This window comes from Arachis stenosperma, chromosome 10 (assembly GCF_014773155.1).
Source record: "Arachis stenosperma cultivar V10309 chromosome 10, arast.V10309.gnm1.PFL2, whole genome shotgun sequence".
NCBI lineage: Eukaryota > Viridiplantae > Streptophyta > Magnoliopsida > Fabales > Fabaceae > Arachis > Arachis stenosperma.
The window spans coordinates 8,879,391-8,893,470 of NC_080386.1; the positions used below are offsets into that span (position 1 = coordinate 8,879,391).

Here is a 14,080-nt window from a genome sequence, read left to right on the forward strand (position 1 = left end):
GGATTAATGCAATTACTACTGTTTCTTATTCAATCATGCTTGCTTCCGTTCTAAGATATCACTTGTTCTTAACTCGGATGAATGTGATGATCCGTGACACTCATCACATTCTCAACTATGAACGCGTGCCTGACAACCACCTCCGTTCTACCTTAGATTGAGTAGATATCTCTTGGATTCTTTAACCGGAATCTTCGTGGTATAAGCTAGAACTGATGGCGGCATTCAAGAGAATCCGGAAGGTCTAAACCTTGTCTGTGGTATTCTGAGTAGGATTCAATGATTGAATGACTGTGACGAGCTTCAAACTCCTGAAGGCGGGGCGTTAGTGACAGACGCAAAAGAATCACTGGATTCTATTCCGGCCTGATTGAGAACCGACAGATGGTTAGCCGTGCCGTGACAGGGTGCGTTGAACATTTCCACTGAGAGGATGGGAGGTAGCCATTGACAACGGTGAAACCCTTGCATACAGCTTGCCATGGAAGGAGCCTTGCGAGCTTGAAGAAGGAGACAGTAGAAAAGCAGAGATTCAGAAGATGGAGCATCTCCAAAACCTCAACCTGTTCCCCATTACTGCAAAACAAGTACTTATTTCATGTTCTTTTGCTTTTCACAATCAATCCTGATAATTTTTGATATCCTGACTAAGATTTACAAGATAACCATAGCTTGCTTCAAGCCGACAATCTCCGTGGGATCGACCCTTACTCACGTAAGGTATTACTTGGACGAACCAGTGCACTTGCTGGTTAGTTGTGCGGGATTGCAAAAGTGTGATTGCAATTTCGTGCACCAGTGACCATTGGTCAATATAAGTTTTTTATGGATAAAAACCCTAAACCCTTGCAAATACACAACCGTTTAATACGTTTAGTTTATCCCTAGGCAAATCATATCAAGTAAGATCTTATCACAAAAGGTTGGAACATTATTTTCAGGATTGCTTTCATCAAACAATTTCTTAAAAATTAAAGAGATATCAGGCTATACTTATATCATATTTCAACTAATATCATATTTCAACTAATAATTTATTAAGGTGGATTACAGTAGCGGTTTATTTGTGAAGAGACTAAGTCACCTATATTTTTAGTTACAATCACATTTTATTGGTCTGTTGAACTATAGAACATTGATTATAACAACAGAAGATTCATTAGTTCATGGTTCACTTAATTGCTTTATCAATCCCATTAGTAGCACACTTCTTGAAATATCCCAACTATGGTGGTGGATATCATATTAACAGAACTGCTATGCTATAATCATATAGATTATAATTAAAAGATTATGCTAAACCAAGTTGTTAAGTATTAAGCACTACTAATACTCCATATATTGAGAGAAGATATCTGCTAATGACATAACTATAGATCTAGCACCTTCAAGAAACATTACTTAAAAAGGACAACTTGGTGGGCTGAGTTTTCTCTTAAGGAATAATGTTAGAAAAACCAATAATAATTATGTTTCTGCTTGAGTGGGATTCCAACATATTTTACCATATATCCCCTAAATTAAAATACATTATTCATATTAATAGATGTTTTATATAGCTCTTTTGCCTTGCAATAAAAAATTATTTTTTTAAAGTAACCACACCCACGTCCTTATAGAAGGATTAAACAATTCTGCACATTCACACCATATAAGCTAATTATATAAATAGGTTAGAGTAAACTGTTGTGTGGTATTCCAATTGAGTGACCATTCCTCTAAGTCACTAAACCCCATTAGCCAAACGTTCAACCCCTTTACAGCCACAATGAGTGATATCCCACCAAAGAGATGCGATCTTCCATTCTTGAGTGATGATATTATCTTGAAAATCTTCGTGAAAGCAGATCCAAAGACAGTAGGAAAGTGCAGAAGTCTGAGTAAAGCTTGGAATTCTAGACTATGCACCAACTTATTTATCAAGCAAAACTATAAGGAAACCAAAGACAGAGACCGAAGCATCATTGTTGGGATTGGGTCCCCCCCCAAGTGATCAAAACTCAATGTGGTTTGTTCGAGCCTCAATTGATACTGGGCGGTAGTTTAATTTCAATGTTCCGATAGAAATCAACCATTATGGCTTCTACTCGATCATAGGCTCCGACCATGGAGTCATTTGCTTCAGGATTTCCATGGGGGGTCTCAATTCTAGGCTACTTATGTGGAATCCCCTCACCCGAAAGAGGCATTTTGCACCAGACGAAGCTAGCAAGCACTGCTGCCACGTTGTATCTCTTTATGCCTTTGGGTATTTGGAAGATAGTGTGGAATACCGCATTGTGCATGTACACAAGCGACACTACTCTGACAGTACCATGTCCTGGAGTATTTATAGTTTAGTGGAGAGGGAGTGGACTCATGAAGGTTCATTTGAAAGCAATGTTCAGAAGCTTGGACCCAAATCTGTTGTGGACAATGGCGTCATTTACTGGATAGGTTGGGAACGTCCTAACTTTCCTGAGCCAGTAAGCATTATCACATTCAATCTCAGGCACAGATCTTTCCATGAGGCTACAATACCTGCAGAGGTGAAATCTGAATATCACTCCCTGACTCCCTTTAAAGAAGGTATAGGATTATTAACCTATCACAATGTTGGATTGTCAAGACAGATATTGGTTTGGGAAATGAAGCAAAATGGGGAACAAAATCTTGATTGGGCTAAGATGATCAAGGTTACTGGGCTTGGAATTCCATACAGTCCTTCTTTATTAGTTGGTAAGGATATCATATCCGTAATGGAGACTAGGAATGGTTCTAACTGTTCAAATGACACTGAGAGGACTGATCTACTTATAACAAAACTGAGGTTCATGGAAGCAAGAAGAGTCCACCTGGCGCACCGATTTTGGCAAGAGCACGTTAATGTAAAGACAATCACTCTGCACTCCAATGGACTGTATATGGTTTAGTATATCTTGATGAGGGTGGGATGAGAGTATAACGATTCCGGTTATTTTGTTTTGTGCCACTCAGTACCTAGACAATTTGTCTTATATGATAGGGTTTGTCCACTTTCTTTGATTTAGGAGTTATTTCCTTTTTGTTTACAAATTATAATGTAATTTTATCAATGGAAGGCAACCATGGTAATAGGAATAGTTTATCAATTTGGGATAGCCTGAAAGATTAGTAGCTTTATTTTGCTAGATTTATTTATGTTTTCAAATTCAGGTCAATATCTTATGTATTAGCAATATATATGTAATGGTAAGAGTGGCTTGAAATGATATATTTATTGTTAATATATATCTTATTCTGAGGAGTATAGTGAAATGCAAGCTAACACACCAATGAATCTTGAATTAAAAAAAAAACACTCACTAATCTATATATTGACATAATCTAATTAAGGAAATGATTACTAATCCATGTATGACAATTATAAAACATAAGTGTTCTATCAAATTATGTTGAAACAATAATTAAATAAAACTGTGATCATTACTATTATCTTTTAAAAAGTTATTTATAATTAGCTTTTACACACAAATCGATTTTTAATTTTCCATGACCATTACTCAGATTATTTACAAAATATAGCTAGGACACAGAGAAATTGCTGTGGTCCCAAATTGAGGGGTTATGCATATGAGGGTTTAGATTTTGGGGAACTCAAATCAAAACACGAAGTTTTAGCAATATCATGTAAAAGGCAACATCCATAAATTTATACTAAGATGAGTCACTAACAAAAAAATATCATTCAACTTCAAAAATAGACTTTGAAAAAATAAATGAAATAATGGTATTTTTATGCAAATTCTTAACACAATGCACGTGAAGTTTGGCCACTCATCAAGTTATACTTCAAAATAAGCAAGAAAACAACCATAGTGAAAACCTATGAGAATATTTTGCTTCTGTGGACAGATAACAAAAAATGGAGGATAGGATGACCAGCTTACTTAATTCACAGCACCAGTCTCCACACAACATGACGACCAGAACCCCCCTTACAGAAATCAGGAGCAACTCTCATACAAAAATTGCAGGTACGTAAGATATACTCTCATACATGGTTATTGAAAAATATAGGCACATGTCACTTAGTTTATTAGTAGGAAACATTAGTAAACAAGAGAGCAAATCTTTTTGGTGTTATTAATAATAATCTTTTCCATACCACCATGTGTAGATGAAGATGAATATGCATCTCTTAAAAATAAAAGGAAGATGAACCAGCATGACAGCAATGATCATGCAAACATCACAAACCACCAAGATGTGAATTATATACCAACGGAATCAGTTCTCCAGCAAGATGGCATTCAAGAGATCAGACAAGGTAACTAATTAATCAACCAAAATAAATAATAATGTAGATTCTTTGACCAATATAAGCCACTTGGGGGGTCAATCTAAACCTTAGTAGATTAAATTTTCTTGCAAGCTAACAACTACCTTAATATATACTTCACATAGTGCTCGCTCAAACAAATATAGAAGAGCCCTTTCATGAAGGAAAGGAAAACAACATTTGCCCAGATTTCAATGTCATTGGTATTCAAAGAGAAACCAATAGTCAGGTTGGACAAAGAAAATTCCAGAATACTGCTTACCTGACAGTTTTGGCAACGCATAGATGGTTAGAAGATGCAAAGTATGCTAGGAGGGAACGATCTATCAAACTAGCTAAGAAAAGACAGCGTACTGATGGAGCATGTCAACAAGGTAATACCCTTTTAATACTTAATTTAAGTTAGAGACTTTATTTTAACGTCTTAGTTACATATACATTAGAGGCTTTAATTTAAGTTATATATATATATATATATATATATATATATATATATATATATATGTTCATGTATTGGATTAGATTTAAGCTTAACAAGTATATACTTATACTGAATACATCTGGACAGTGAGGAATCTTGGACAAACTATAGGAATTTTTTATTAACTGCTGAATGTAAAAAGTAAAACACGTTAAAACCTGGGTTATATAAACACATACAAGTGTCAAAAAATTAGTGCAGATTTTCTTAATGCATTTACTTTGTCATGTGGTCAAAAAAATTATTGTTACGATAATTTTCATTCATGAAAAATATGCTAGCAGGTCCTCCATTCAGGCACTGATGTTTTTATATTCTTATCTACAGGACAGTCACAATTCAATGGAAGAAGCATGGAGGGACTTAGCCAAACAAGGGGTTCTATACCATTAAGTAATTACTATTTAGATACAGATTTAAAAGGCTACAGAATTTTTTTCAAAAAATACTCGGGTTAACCTTGAATTCGTAATGCAGGCACTATAGATTGCATACATAACAATGCAAAGAAAATGTATGAAGAGGATAAGGAAAACAGCCTTTGTTTTGTTAGTAATGGAAGGAATGTAGACCTAGCCATAAGGGTGGGAGAGAATGTCAGCAATGGACAGTATAATCTGAATGAGGTTCCCCTTCAATCAACCAATACATTAGCACCAGAAATTCCAATGATAGGTAATGAAATAGATTGTAAACAATTCACCAAACACTTATCTACCAGTGCATATCGGGTAAACAAATTAACTTTTGGATATTCAGACCTTGCAAAGCATGCTAGGATGAAAAGAGCATCGAAACGAGCTCAACAAAAACATACCAGTGTATCTCAAAGTAAGGAAGGTAAAATTTATTTTGTATGACCAGATAACATTCAACCTGAATTGCTGAAATGATATATAGATAATCAGGTTTTTGGTGCTCTTAAAGAGAACGAATTTGTATCTCAATAAAAGAGAGATCTATTTTTGGTTAACAGGTACAGCAGATATAACTATATCGAACCAAAGCAACATGGATTGGACTACAATTCAATGTATGCTAAATGAATTAAATCTTTATATTATTACTTTAAATTATGCAAGAGATAATTATAGTTAATGATGGAGACAGTGCATTTCAAAATACAGATTCAGGTGGTCCAAGAATAATTCAAGATAGAGTGGACTCAATTCAATCTAGCAAGACAAAAATATCAAACACTATTAGTGTAAATAGTATGGCGGATAATAAAGCACAACAGAAGAACTATGCATGAGGTACATGAAACACTGACCATCCTTTGTTTTAAAATATAAATGAGGCCATACTTCTTTTTTATGAAGATAATGTTGCCTATATGTGTACTAAAACTATCAAACCAAACAGAAGAATTTAGAAATGCCAGGAGGAGCAGAAGGTTGAAATTAAATGCTTCAAGACAAAATGAGACCAGAATCCACAACCAAGGTATTCATAATTAATTCTTTTAAATTAGGAGTTAATAATATATCTATATGAAATTAAAATCATACCCAACCAACCACTTTTCTATGTTGTGGATAGTATTTTTCAATGCTTAGGATCTGTTCGAAATTGGTAAGGACAATTGTTTGTTATTTTAGATATATCCTCCTATAACTATTCATAGCCAGTTTATGAGTAATTGACTAAGAATCAAATAAACATAGAAGTCAGTGTTCATTTTCTGATCATATTAATAATAGGATTAATGAACAACAGTCATTAGGTTATGAGCAGATTTCTACATTTCGTCTATTAGTAAGAATGTGTCAATTATCAATAAATTAATTAACATAAAACTAACATTGTGAAGTTTCTTAAAATGATGTAGGTACAAGATCTGGCCTAAGATCTTGCAATACCACTAAAAAAACAAAATCTAAAGAAGGCGGTACGTACTAGATAAAACATGTTTTACTGACACAAATATAAAAAATCTAAGACATTCCTAATAATATCGTATTGACTTAATTAATCCTTCTTGCTGCTTGCAGAGTATGTACACATGGGGGATGCAGTGTATGAATGTGAGCATTGTAATGCTCTTTTCTGGTATGACGAAAGGTCAAACAAAAATTATAACACAGGCCAACCTAAATTCACTCTATGTTGTAAAGGAGGACAAGTTCAAGTTCCACACTTACAAGAAGCTCCTAAAGTGTTGTATGAGTTGTTATACGGTAATGGTCCAAAGAGCAAGCATTTTCGTGAAAATATTAGATCTTACAATAGCATGTTCCAGTTCACATCCATGGGCGCGAAAATAGATCGTGGCAGGAATAATTCCAGAGGACCACCAACTTCCATTCTCTTTGGTGAGAACTATCATTTAATGGGTAGTCTCATACCACCCGAAGGAAGTATGGCCAAATTTGCGCAATTATATGTATTTGATACACAAAATGAAGTCCAAAACCGCATGGCTGCCATCAGGTTTGTCATCTTTTGATTAACGCATTATTAATTAAAATTTTCAGAGCCAAAACATTGTAATTTATATGCTGCTATTATAATATTATACTTGATTTGCTGCCGTAGGGGTGAAGAGAACAAGCAGATTCATGAAGATATTGTAAGAGATTTGAAAAAAATGCTTGATGACAATAATATTTTGGTCAAGGCATTTCGTATGGTCAGGGATTCAATTGCTAAGGATTCAAATAACTCGATCAAGCTTAGGCTACTCGGCAAAAGAAGAAAGGATGGTAGAAGATATGACTTGCCCTCAACCGATGAAGTGGCTGCTTTGATTGTTGGAGATTTTGATATAGATAAGACTGATCGAGACATTGTAGTTGAGACACAAAGTGGAAGATTGCAAAGGATCAATCAACTCAATCCAGCTTATTTGGGATTACAATATCCTTTGTTATTTCCTTATGGGGAAGATGGTTACAAAGAAGATATACTTCTTAATAAGCGGAATCATAGTGGTGGGAAAGGACGACAAGAGGTGTCCATGAGGGAGTTTTTCGCATTCAGGATTCAAGAAAGATTAGCTGATGGATCTCCCCTCTTATATGCAAGAAGACTATTCCAACAATTTTTGGTTGATGGATATTCTATGATTGAATCAGCCAGGTTGAACTATATACGTCAAGAGCAAGATAAATTCAGATGTGAAATGTACAAGGGAATAAAGGAAGCAGTTTTCAGTGGAGAAACAACACCATCATCATGTGGCAAACGTATTATATTGCCTTCTTCATTTACGGGGGGTCCCAGATATATGATACAGAATTATCAAGATGCAATGGCTATTTGTAAGGTGGTGGGTTATCCTGATCTTTTCATTACCTTCACATGCAATCCTAAGTGGCCTGAAGTTGAGGACTTTCTAAAGAACAGAGAGTTGAATCCCGAAGATAGACCTGACATTGTTTGTAGAGCTTTCAAGGCAAAACTAGATACTCTAATTAAAGATATTAGAGCCAACAAGATATTTGGAAAAGTGAGCGCAGTCACTAGAAACCTTTCATGTTATCAATATAAGTATTATTACACATACACTATTTAATTAAATTTTCATTAATGGATTTTGCAGTTGTTTACACAATTGAATTTCAAAAACGTGGATTGTCACATGCATATATACTACTATTTCTCCATAAGGATGACAAATATCCAACAGCAAAAGACATTGACAGAATTATATCAGCTGAGATACCAGATAAGAAGACAGATGCAGATTACTTTGAAGTAGTGGAAAAGCACATGATGCACGGCCCGTGTGATTTGGTTAAGAAAGATTCACCGTGTATGGAAGATGGTAAATGCATTCGTCACTTCCCAAAGAAATTTGTTGATAACACAACCGTCGACGATGAAGGTTATCCGGTATATAGACGTAGGGAAGATGGAAGAACAATTAAAAAGTCTGGCATTGACCTTGATAACCGTTATGTGGTCCCTCATAACAGGCTCTTACTTATGAGATATGGGGCTCATATAAATGTTGAGTGGTGCAACTAATCAAGGTCAATAAAGTATTTATTCAAATATGTGAATAAAGGACATGACCGCGTCACAGCCTCATTCTATAAAAGTGCTACATCAAACACCGAGTTGGATGAATATGATGAAGTGAGCATGTATTATGATTGTAGATACATATCTCCATGTGAAGCAGCCTAGAGAATTTTTGGGTATAACATCCATTATAGAGATTCTTCTGTTGTGAGATTAGGTTTTCACTTACCCGATGAACAAAATGTGATATTTAAAGACCATGAAAATTTAGATGATGTGGTGAAACAAGCATCCGTCAAGGAATCTATGTTCATTGGATGGTTTCAAGCAAACAGGGATTATATGGAGGCTAGGTCATTGACATATGCAGAACTCCCTACAAAATTTGTATGGAAAGCAAAAGATAGGGTGTGGTTGCTTCGAAAAACACACAATGTTATTGGAAGAATCTTCTTTGTGCCTCCAGGTTCGGGTGAAAGTTACTACCTCAGACTACTCCTTAATTTTGTGAAGGGACCAACTTCCTATGAAGATATCAGAACCGTAGATGGTGTTGTTTATTCCTCATTTAAAGAGGCATGTTATGCACGTGGTCTTCTAGATGATGACAAGGAATATATTGATGCAATAGAAGAAGCTAGCCATTGGGGATCTGGAGCGTATCTGAGAAAGCTCTTTACTACACTTTTATTTTCTAATTCAATGGATAGACCAGAACATGTATGGGAAAAAACATGGACTCTACTATGTGATGACATACTTCATAGGCAGAGAAGACTACTTGATAATCCAGGTATCAATTGTTACTTCAATTCATGTTTATCATAATTAGATATTTTCGCTATCTCAATAGGTAAAAAATGATATTTTAGTAATTAATCAATAAATTTTATCACAACAGTTTTGCTATTCCAACCAACCACAATATAATAATGAATTAATTTTCATGAATCTGTATATTTGTATAATTGTGTAATGTTTAATCAAAATACAGTTGCAATAAATTTATAGGAAAATAAAGTAAAAGGATAACCAATTGATGGTGAGGGATAGGAATTTGTGACAAATATATCACTAACTTAAAAAAGAAGGCTCTTATGCTAATTAGACTAACATTTTTAATTTGTAATAAATTGTCCTGTCCTGGAAAATTGTGTTATCAATTGTAAGTCAAATCAGATACTTAATATGGTCAGCTTGGCTATTACAATCCTTATACAAGTCATAGAGAAATTTTTCCACACATAGGTGAGTTATTACATTACACTGATTTGGATGAGACCTGTTATGCACGCAGATTTAGTTCTTACAGACGATGAGTTGAAGGAGCTAACACTCATACAAATTGAAAATATGCTAAACAGTTACAACAAGAGCCTTAGAGACTACCCACCAATGCCAGTACCAGATATGAGTCAATGTTCGAACCATCAACTAATAGCAAATGGCGTTAACAGGTTAATTTGTGATGAACTGCGGTATGACAGAAGGCAACTAGCCGCGAATCATATTACTTATCTGCAAAAACTGACAGATGAGCAAATGATGGTGTACGAAAAAATAATGGAGGCAGTTCATAGTGGGAAAGGTGGAGTATTCTTCCTGTATGGTTATGGTGGGACTGGAAAAACTTTTGTTTGGCAAACATTAGCTTCTGCATTGAGATCTCGATCACAAATTGTACTCACGGTTGCATCAAGTGGGATAGCATCACTTCTATTACCCGGTGGCAGGACAGCACATTCACGTTTTGCAATTCCACTCAATTTGGATGAATTCTCCACATGCAATATAAGACAGGGGAGCGCCTTGGCCGAATTGTTGATAAAAACAAAACAAATAATTTGGGATGAGGCTCCTATGGTAAATAGGTACTGCATTGAAGCTCTTGACAGGACGATGCGAGACATTCTAAGATTCAAGAATGTGAACAGTGAAATGGAGCCATTTGGAGGAAAGACAGTCGTATTTGGAGGTGATTTTCGACAAATACTACCAGTGATCCCAAAAGGAACTAGGCAGGAAATCGTTAATGCCACAATAAACTCATCGTATATTTGGAATAGCTGTCAGTTGTTGACCCTCACAAAAAACATGAGATTGAGAGTAGGTGATTCCACTGAAAGGTCGCATGACTTGAAGCAATTTGCTGATTGGATTCTAAGTATTGGTGACGGAAGTTATGGTACACCTAGAGATTCAGGTGAAAGAATTGAAATCCCAGATGACATTCTGGTAAAGAACTGGGATGACCCAATAGAGGCAATCTGTAAGGTAACCTATTCAGAACTATTTTCAGGGGAAAATCTTGATCAACATATAAAAGACCGAGCAATACTTGCACCAACATTGCAAATTGTGGAAGAAATAAACAATTACATGATGAGCTTAAATCCCACTGAAGCACATACTTATTATAGTTCTGATAAAGCATGCCCAACAGAGTCTAATAATGATTTACTGGCATCCATACACACTCCTGAGTTCCTGAACACAATCAATTGCTCAGGTGTTCCAAACCATCAGTTGACATTAAAGGTTGGAACCCCTATAATGCTACTTAGGAACATTGATCACTCGGCAGGATTGTGCAATGGTACACGTTTAGTTGTCACCAAGCTTGGAAAACACATCATAGAAGCACAAAGCAGCACAGGAAAAAACAAAGGACAAAGAGTGTTCATCCCAAGAATGACTTTAAGTCCATCCGATCATCGAATACCATTCAAATTCCAACGGAGACAATTTCCTATAATGGTATCTTATGCAATGACTATAAACAAAAGTCAAGGTCAATCATTGTCAAAGGTTAGACTCTTACTCAAAAAGCCTGCTTTTACGCATGGTCAGCTATATGTTGCAGTTTCTAGAGTCACAAACAAAGAAGGACTTAAGATACTACTAAGTCATGATGAGAAAAAAAAATGAGACGGATAATGTAGTATTCAAAGAAGTCTTCAGGAATGTCTGCTGAATGCATCAACAATGATCTTTGATATAAAAATGAGTGAGTTATTTTTGAAATAATGTAACCAAACTGAATCATGGATCTTCAGCACTTTGTCTGGCGGTAGAGAATGTTTCTTCAAGACACTAATCAGTTTGAATCATCTCCATGCACAAATCAGGTACTTAATACCATTTTGTCCGACATATTGTTAGTATGACCATTAGCAGTATTTTCCTTAAATCCAATTATTCCTCGAAACTTTCATGTTTAGAAAACTAAAGAGGATGAAACTATGCCTAGGTTGCACATGTTAGATTATATGTCTTATATCTAAAAAGGATAAATGAATTATAATTAATATTTACTCGATAATAAGGATAACACCCTAAACTCAAGTATCATCACAAAAGAGATATAACACAACAAAATAAAAAACTAAATAGGTTAAACTAACCTCAATCTGTGTCATCCATCACAAAGGTTGCTCCCAACAAGATACTTCAGTCTTCAGTAATTAAAAAACCAGCTTATAATCAAATCTAGAAACTTGAAAAATAAATTCATATCAGAATTACATTTAAATATTTTCTTTGTCCGATCCCTGAGTCACAAATCATTGATTAGCAACATTGATTAGCAACAATAGCAACATTGTAACCAATAAACTTGCAAAAGCAATAGACTACAGTAACCAATAATTTTGATTTCTAATGTTAAATGAATATATTTGTACTTAAAAGATAACAAAGATAAACATAAATAATATCAAATCATCAAAATCACTATAAGGAAAATATTATCCTTATTCTTAGGTAAGTGAACAATGGGAAACTTGAACGTTGTCAGCCTAGATAGTTGCCTAGATTGTGATTTTGCAATATATATAAATTTTAAGCCACTGAATATTTTGAGACCAAAAGGATTGACATTAAGAAAAGAAAAAAACCTAATGAATATCACGAACAGAAGTTTTTCACCATTGTAAATTAAGACTACTCATACATCAAATTAAAGAGCCTAAGGCCCAAAACAACAACAAAATGCAAGAAATATAATTAAGTGTATATTCTTATTGGAACATCTTGCTAAAACATGACAAAAGATTATATTCTTTAAATAAAGATGTGAAAAAAGAATATCTTGCTAAACCAACCTGTTATTCTCCCATTAGTATCAGATTTATACAGAAAAAAATGCACACTAAATTTAAGAAATGCTCACTAAATTTAAGAAGTAGAAGAATATTTTTAGGATTTCAAACAAATTAACTACCATTTGTAAATTCTTATTGAAATTAAAAATATACAAACGGGCAAAATTCACCATATCAGAAGAAATAAGAATATTTTACAATGATTAAATTCATATGAAAGGAAAATCAAATGGCATATAGGACAACTCATTTTTTGAAGTTTTCATTTCCTCAACTGAGTAATAAATTGAAGACTAATTAGAAGATTGTCATTAAGTATCCTATTCTGCATCTAAAAATTCAGTCTCTATCAACACGGCTTAGCAGAAGTTATCAAAAGAACACTAGAAAAATCATAAAAAAAAATTAAAATTAAAGCAAATGTGCTTTATAGCATTCCTAACACTTAACATAGTCAGGCCCAAAATGAAAAACATAGAAATCCAAAATTGTAACAAAGAAAATATACACAAAAAATATTGAAAATTAAATAAAATATAATAGAAAACCCATGAAAGGTACACCCTGTTGATATAATAGGCACCGATAAAAAAGCAAAATTGATTCCCTAACCAAAGATCAAGATACAAAGCTTTTAACATAAAGGCTTAATGCAAAGTTCAAAATAACATATAAAATCAATGTCCAAAACATCTAAAACTTTTGGATAAATATACAAATCACTCACTTGGATCTTAAATCTTCTTGAACATCTCAACTTCAGCCTCCAGAACACTATCTTCTTAGATTTTACTATCTCTCGCAAGTCCTCTAATCAGAAAAATATGAAAAGTCCCTGCAAAATTACCAAGCGCCATAACAGATTTTCACTATAAATAATAAAAAAATAAGCATATTAAAAGTGGCGCATATAATATTCACGACCTCATAGTGATTGGATTTAATATAAAGGCTCAAATCTCTCCCAATTTGTCCGTGTTAGTACTTTGAAATAAGTCCAGAATGATATGCATATAACTATACATTGAAGCTTATTACTGAAATATAAGTTCAAACTTCCATTTTTTTATTGGAGCAAAACAAAAAATATTATTTTAGTGTTGGATCCAATTAGTCAAAATAAAATGATATAACATTCAAATATTTTTATCCTTTCTTCTCTACATGTCATATTATTTTAAAAAATATTATTTCAAAATTCAATTCAAATTGTTTATTAATTTTATA

General features: G+C 34.1%; 1 protein-coding gene and 1 pseudogene across 1 annotated transcript; both read left to right on the plus strand.

The window, feature by feature from the left end:
• Nucleotides 1-2,132: 2,132 nt before the first annotated feature.
• LOC130956713 (uncharacterized) lies at nt 2,133-2,912 on the plus strand. Its single transcript, XM_057883719.1, has one exon. The coding sequence runs from the start codon at nt 2,133-2,135 to the stop codon at nt 2,910-2,912; it is 780 nt and encodes a 259-aa protein (XP_057739702.1).
• A 3,916-nt stretch (nt 2,913-6,828) lies between these two features.
• LOC130956714 (uncharacterized) lies at nt 6,829-11,724 on the plus strand (annotated as a pseudogene).
• Nucleotides 11,725-14,080: the final 2,356 nt, after the last annotated feature.

What these genes read in the sequence shown, in the direction of transcription:
- LOC130956713 (XM_057883719.1), top strand. Translation starts at nt 2,133, where the DNA reads ATGGGGGGTCTCAATTCTAGGCTACTTATGTGGAATCCCCTCACCCGA.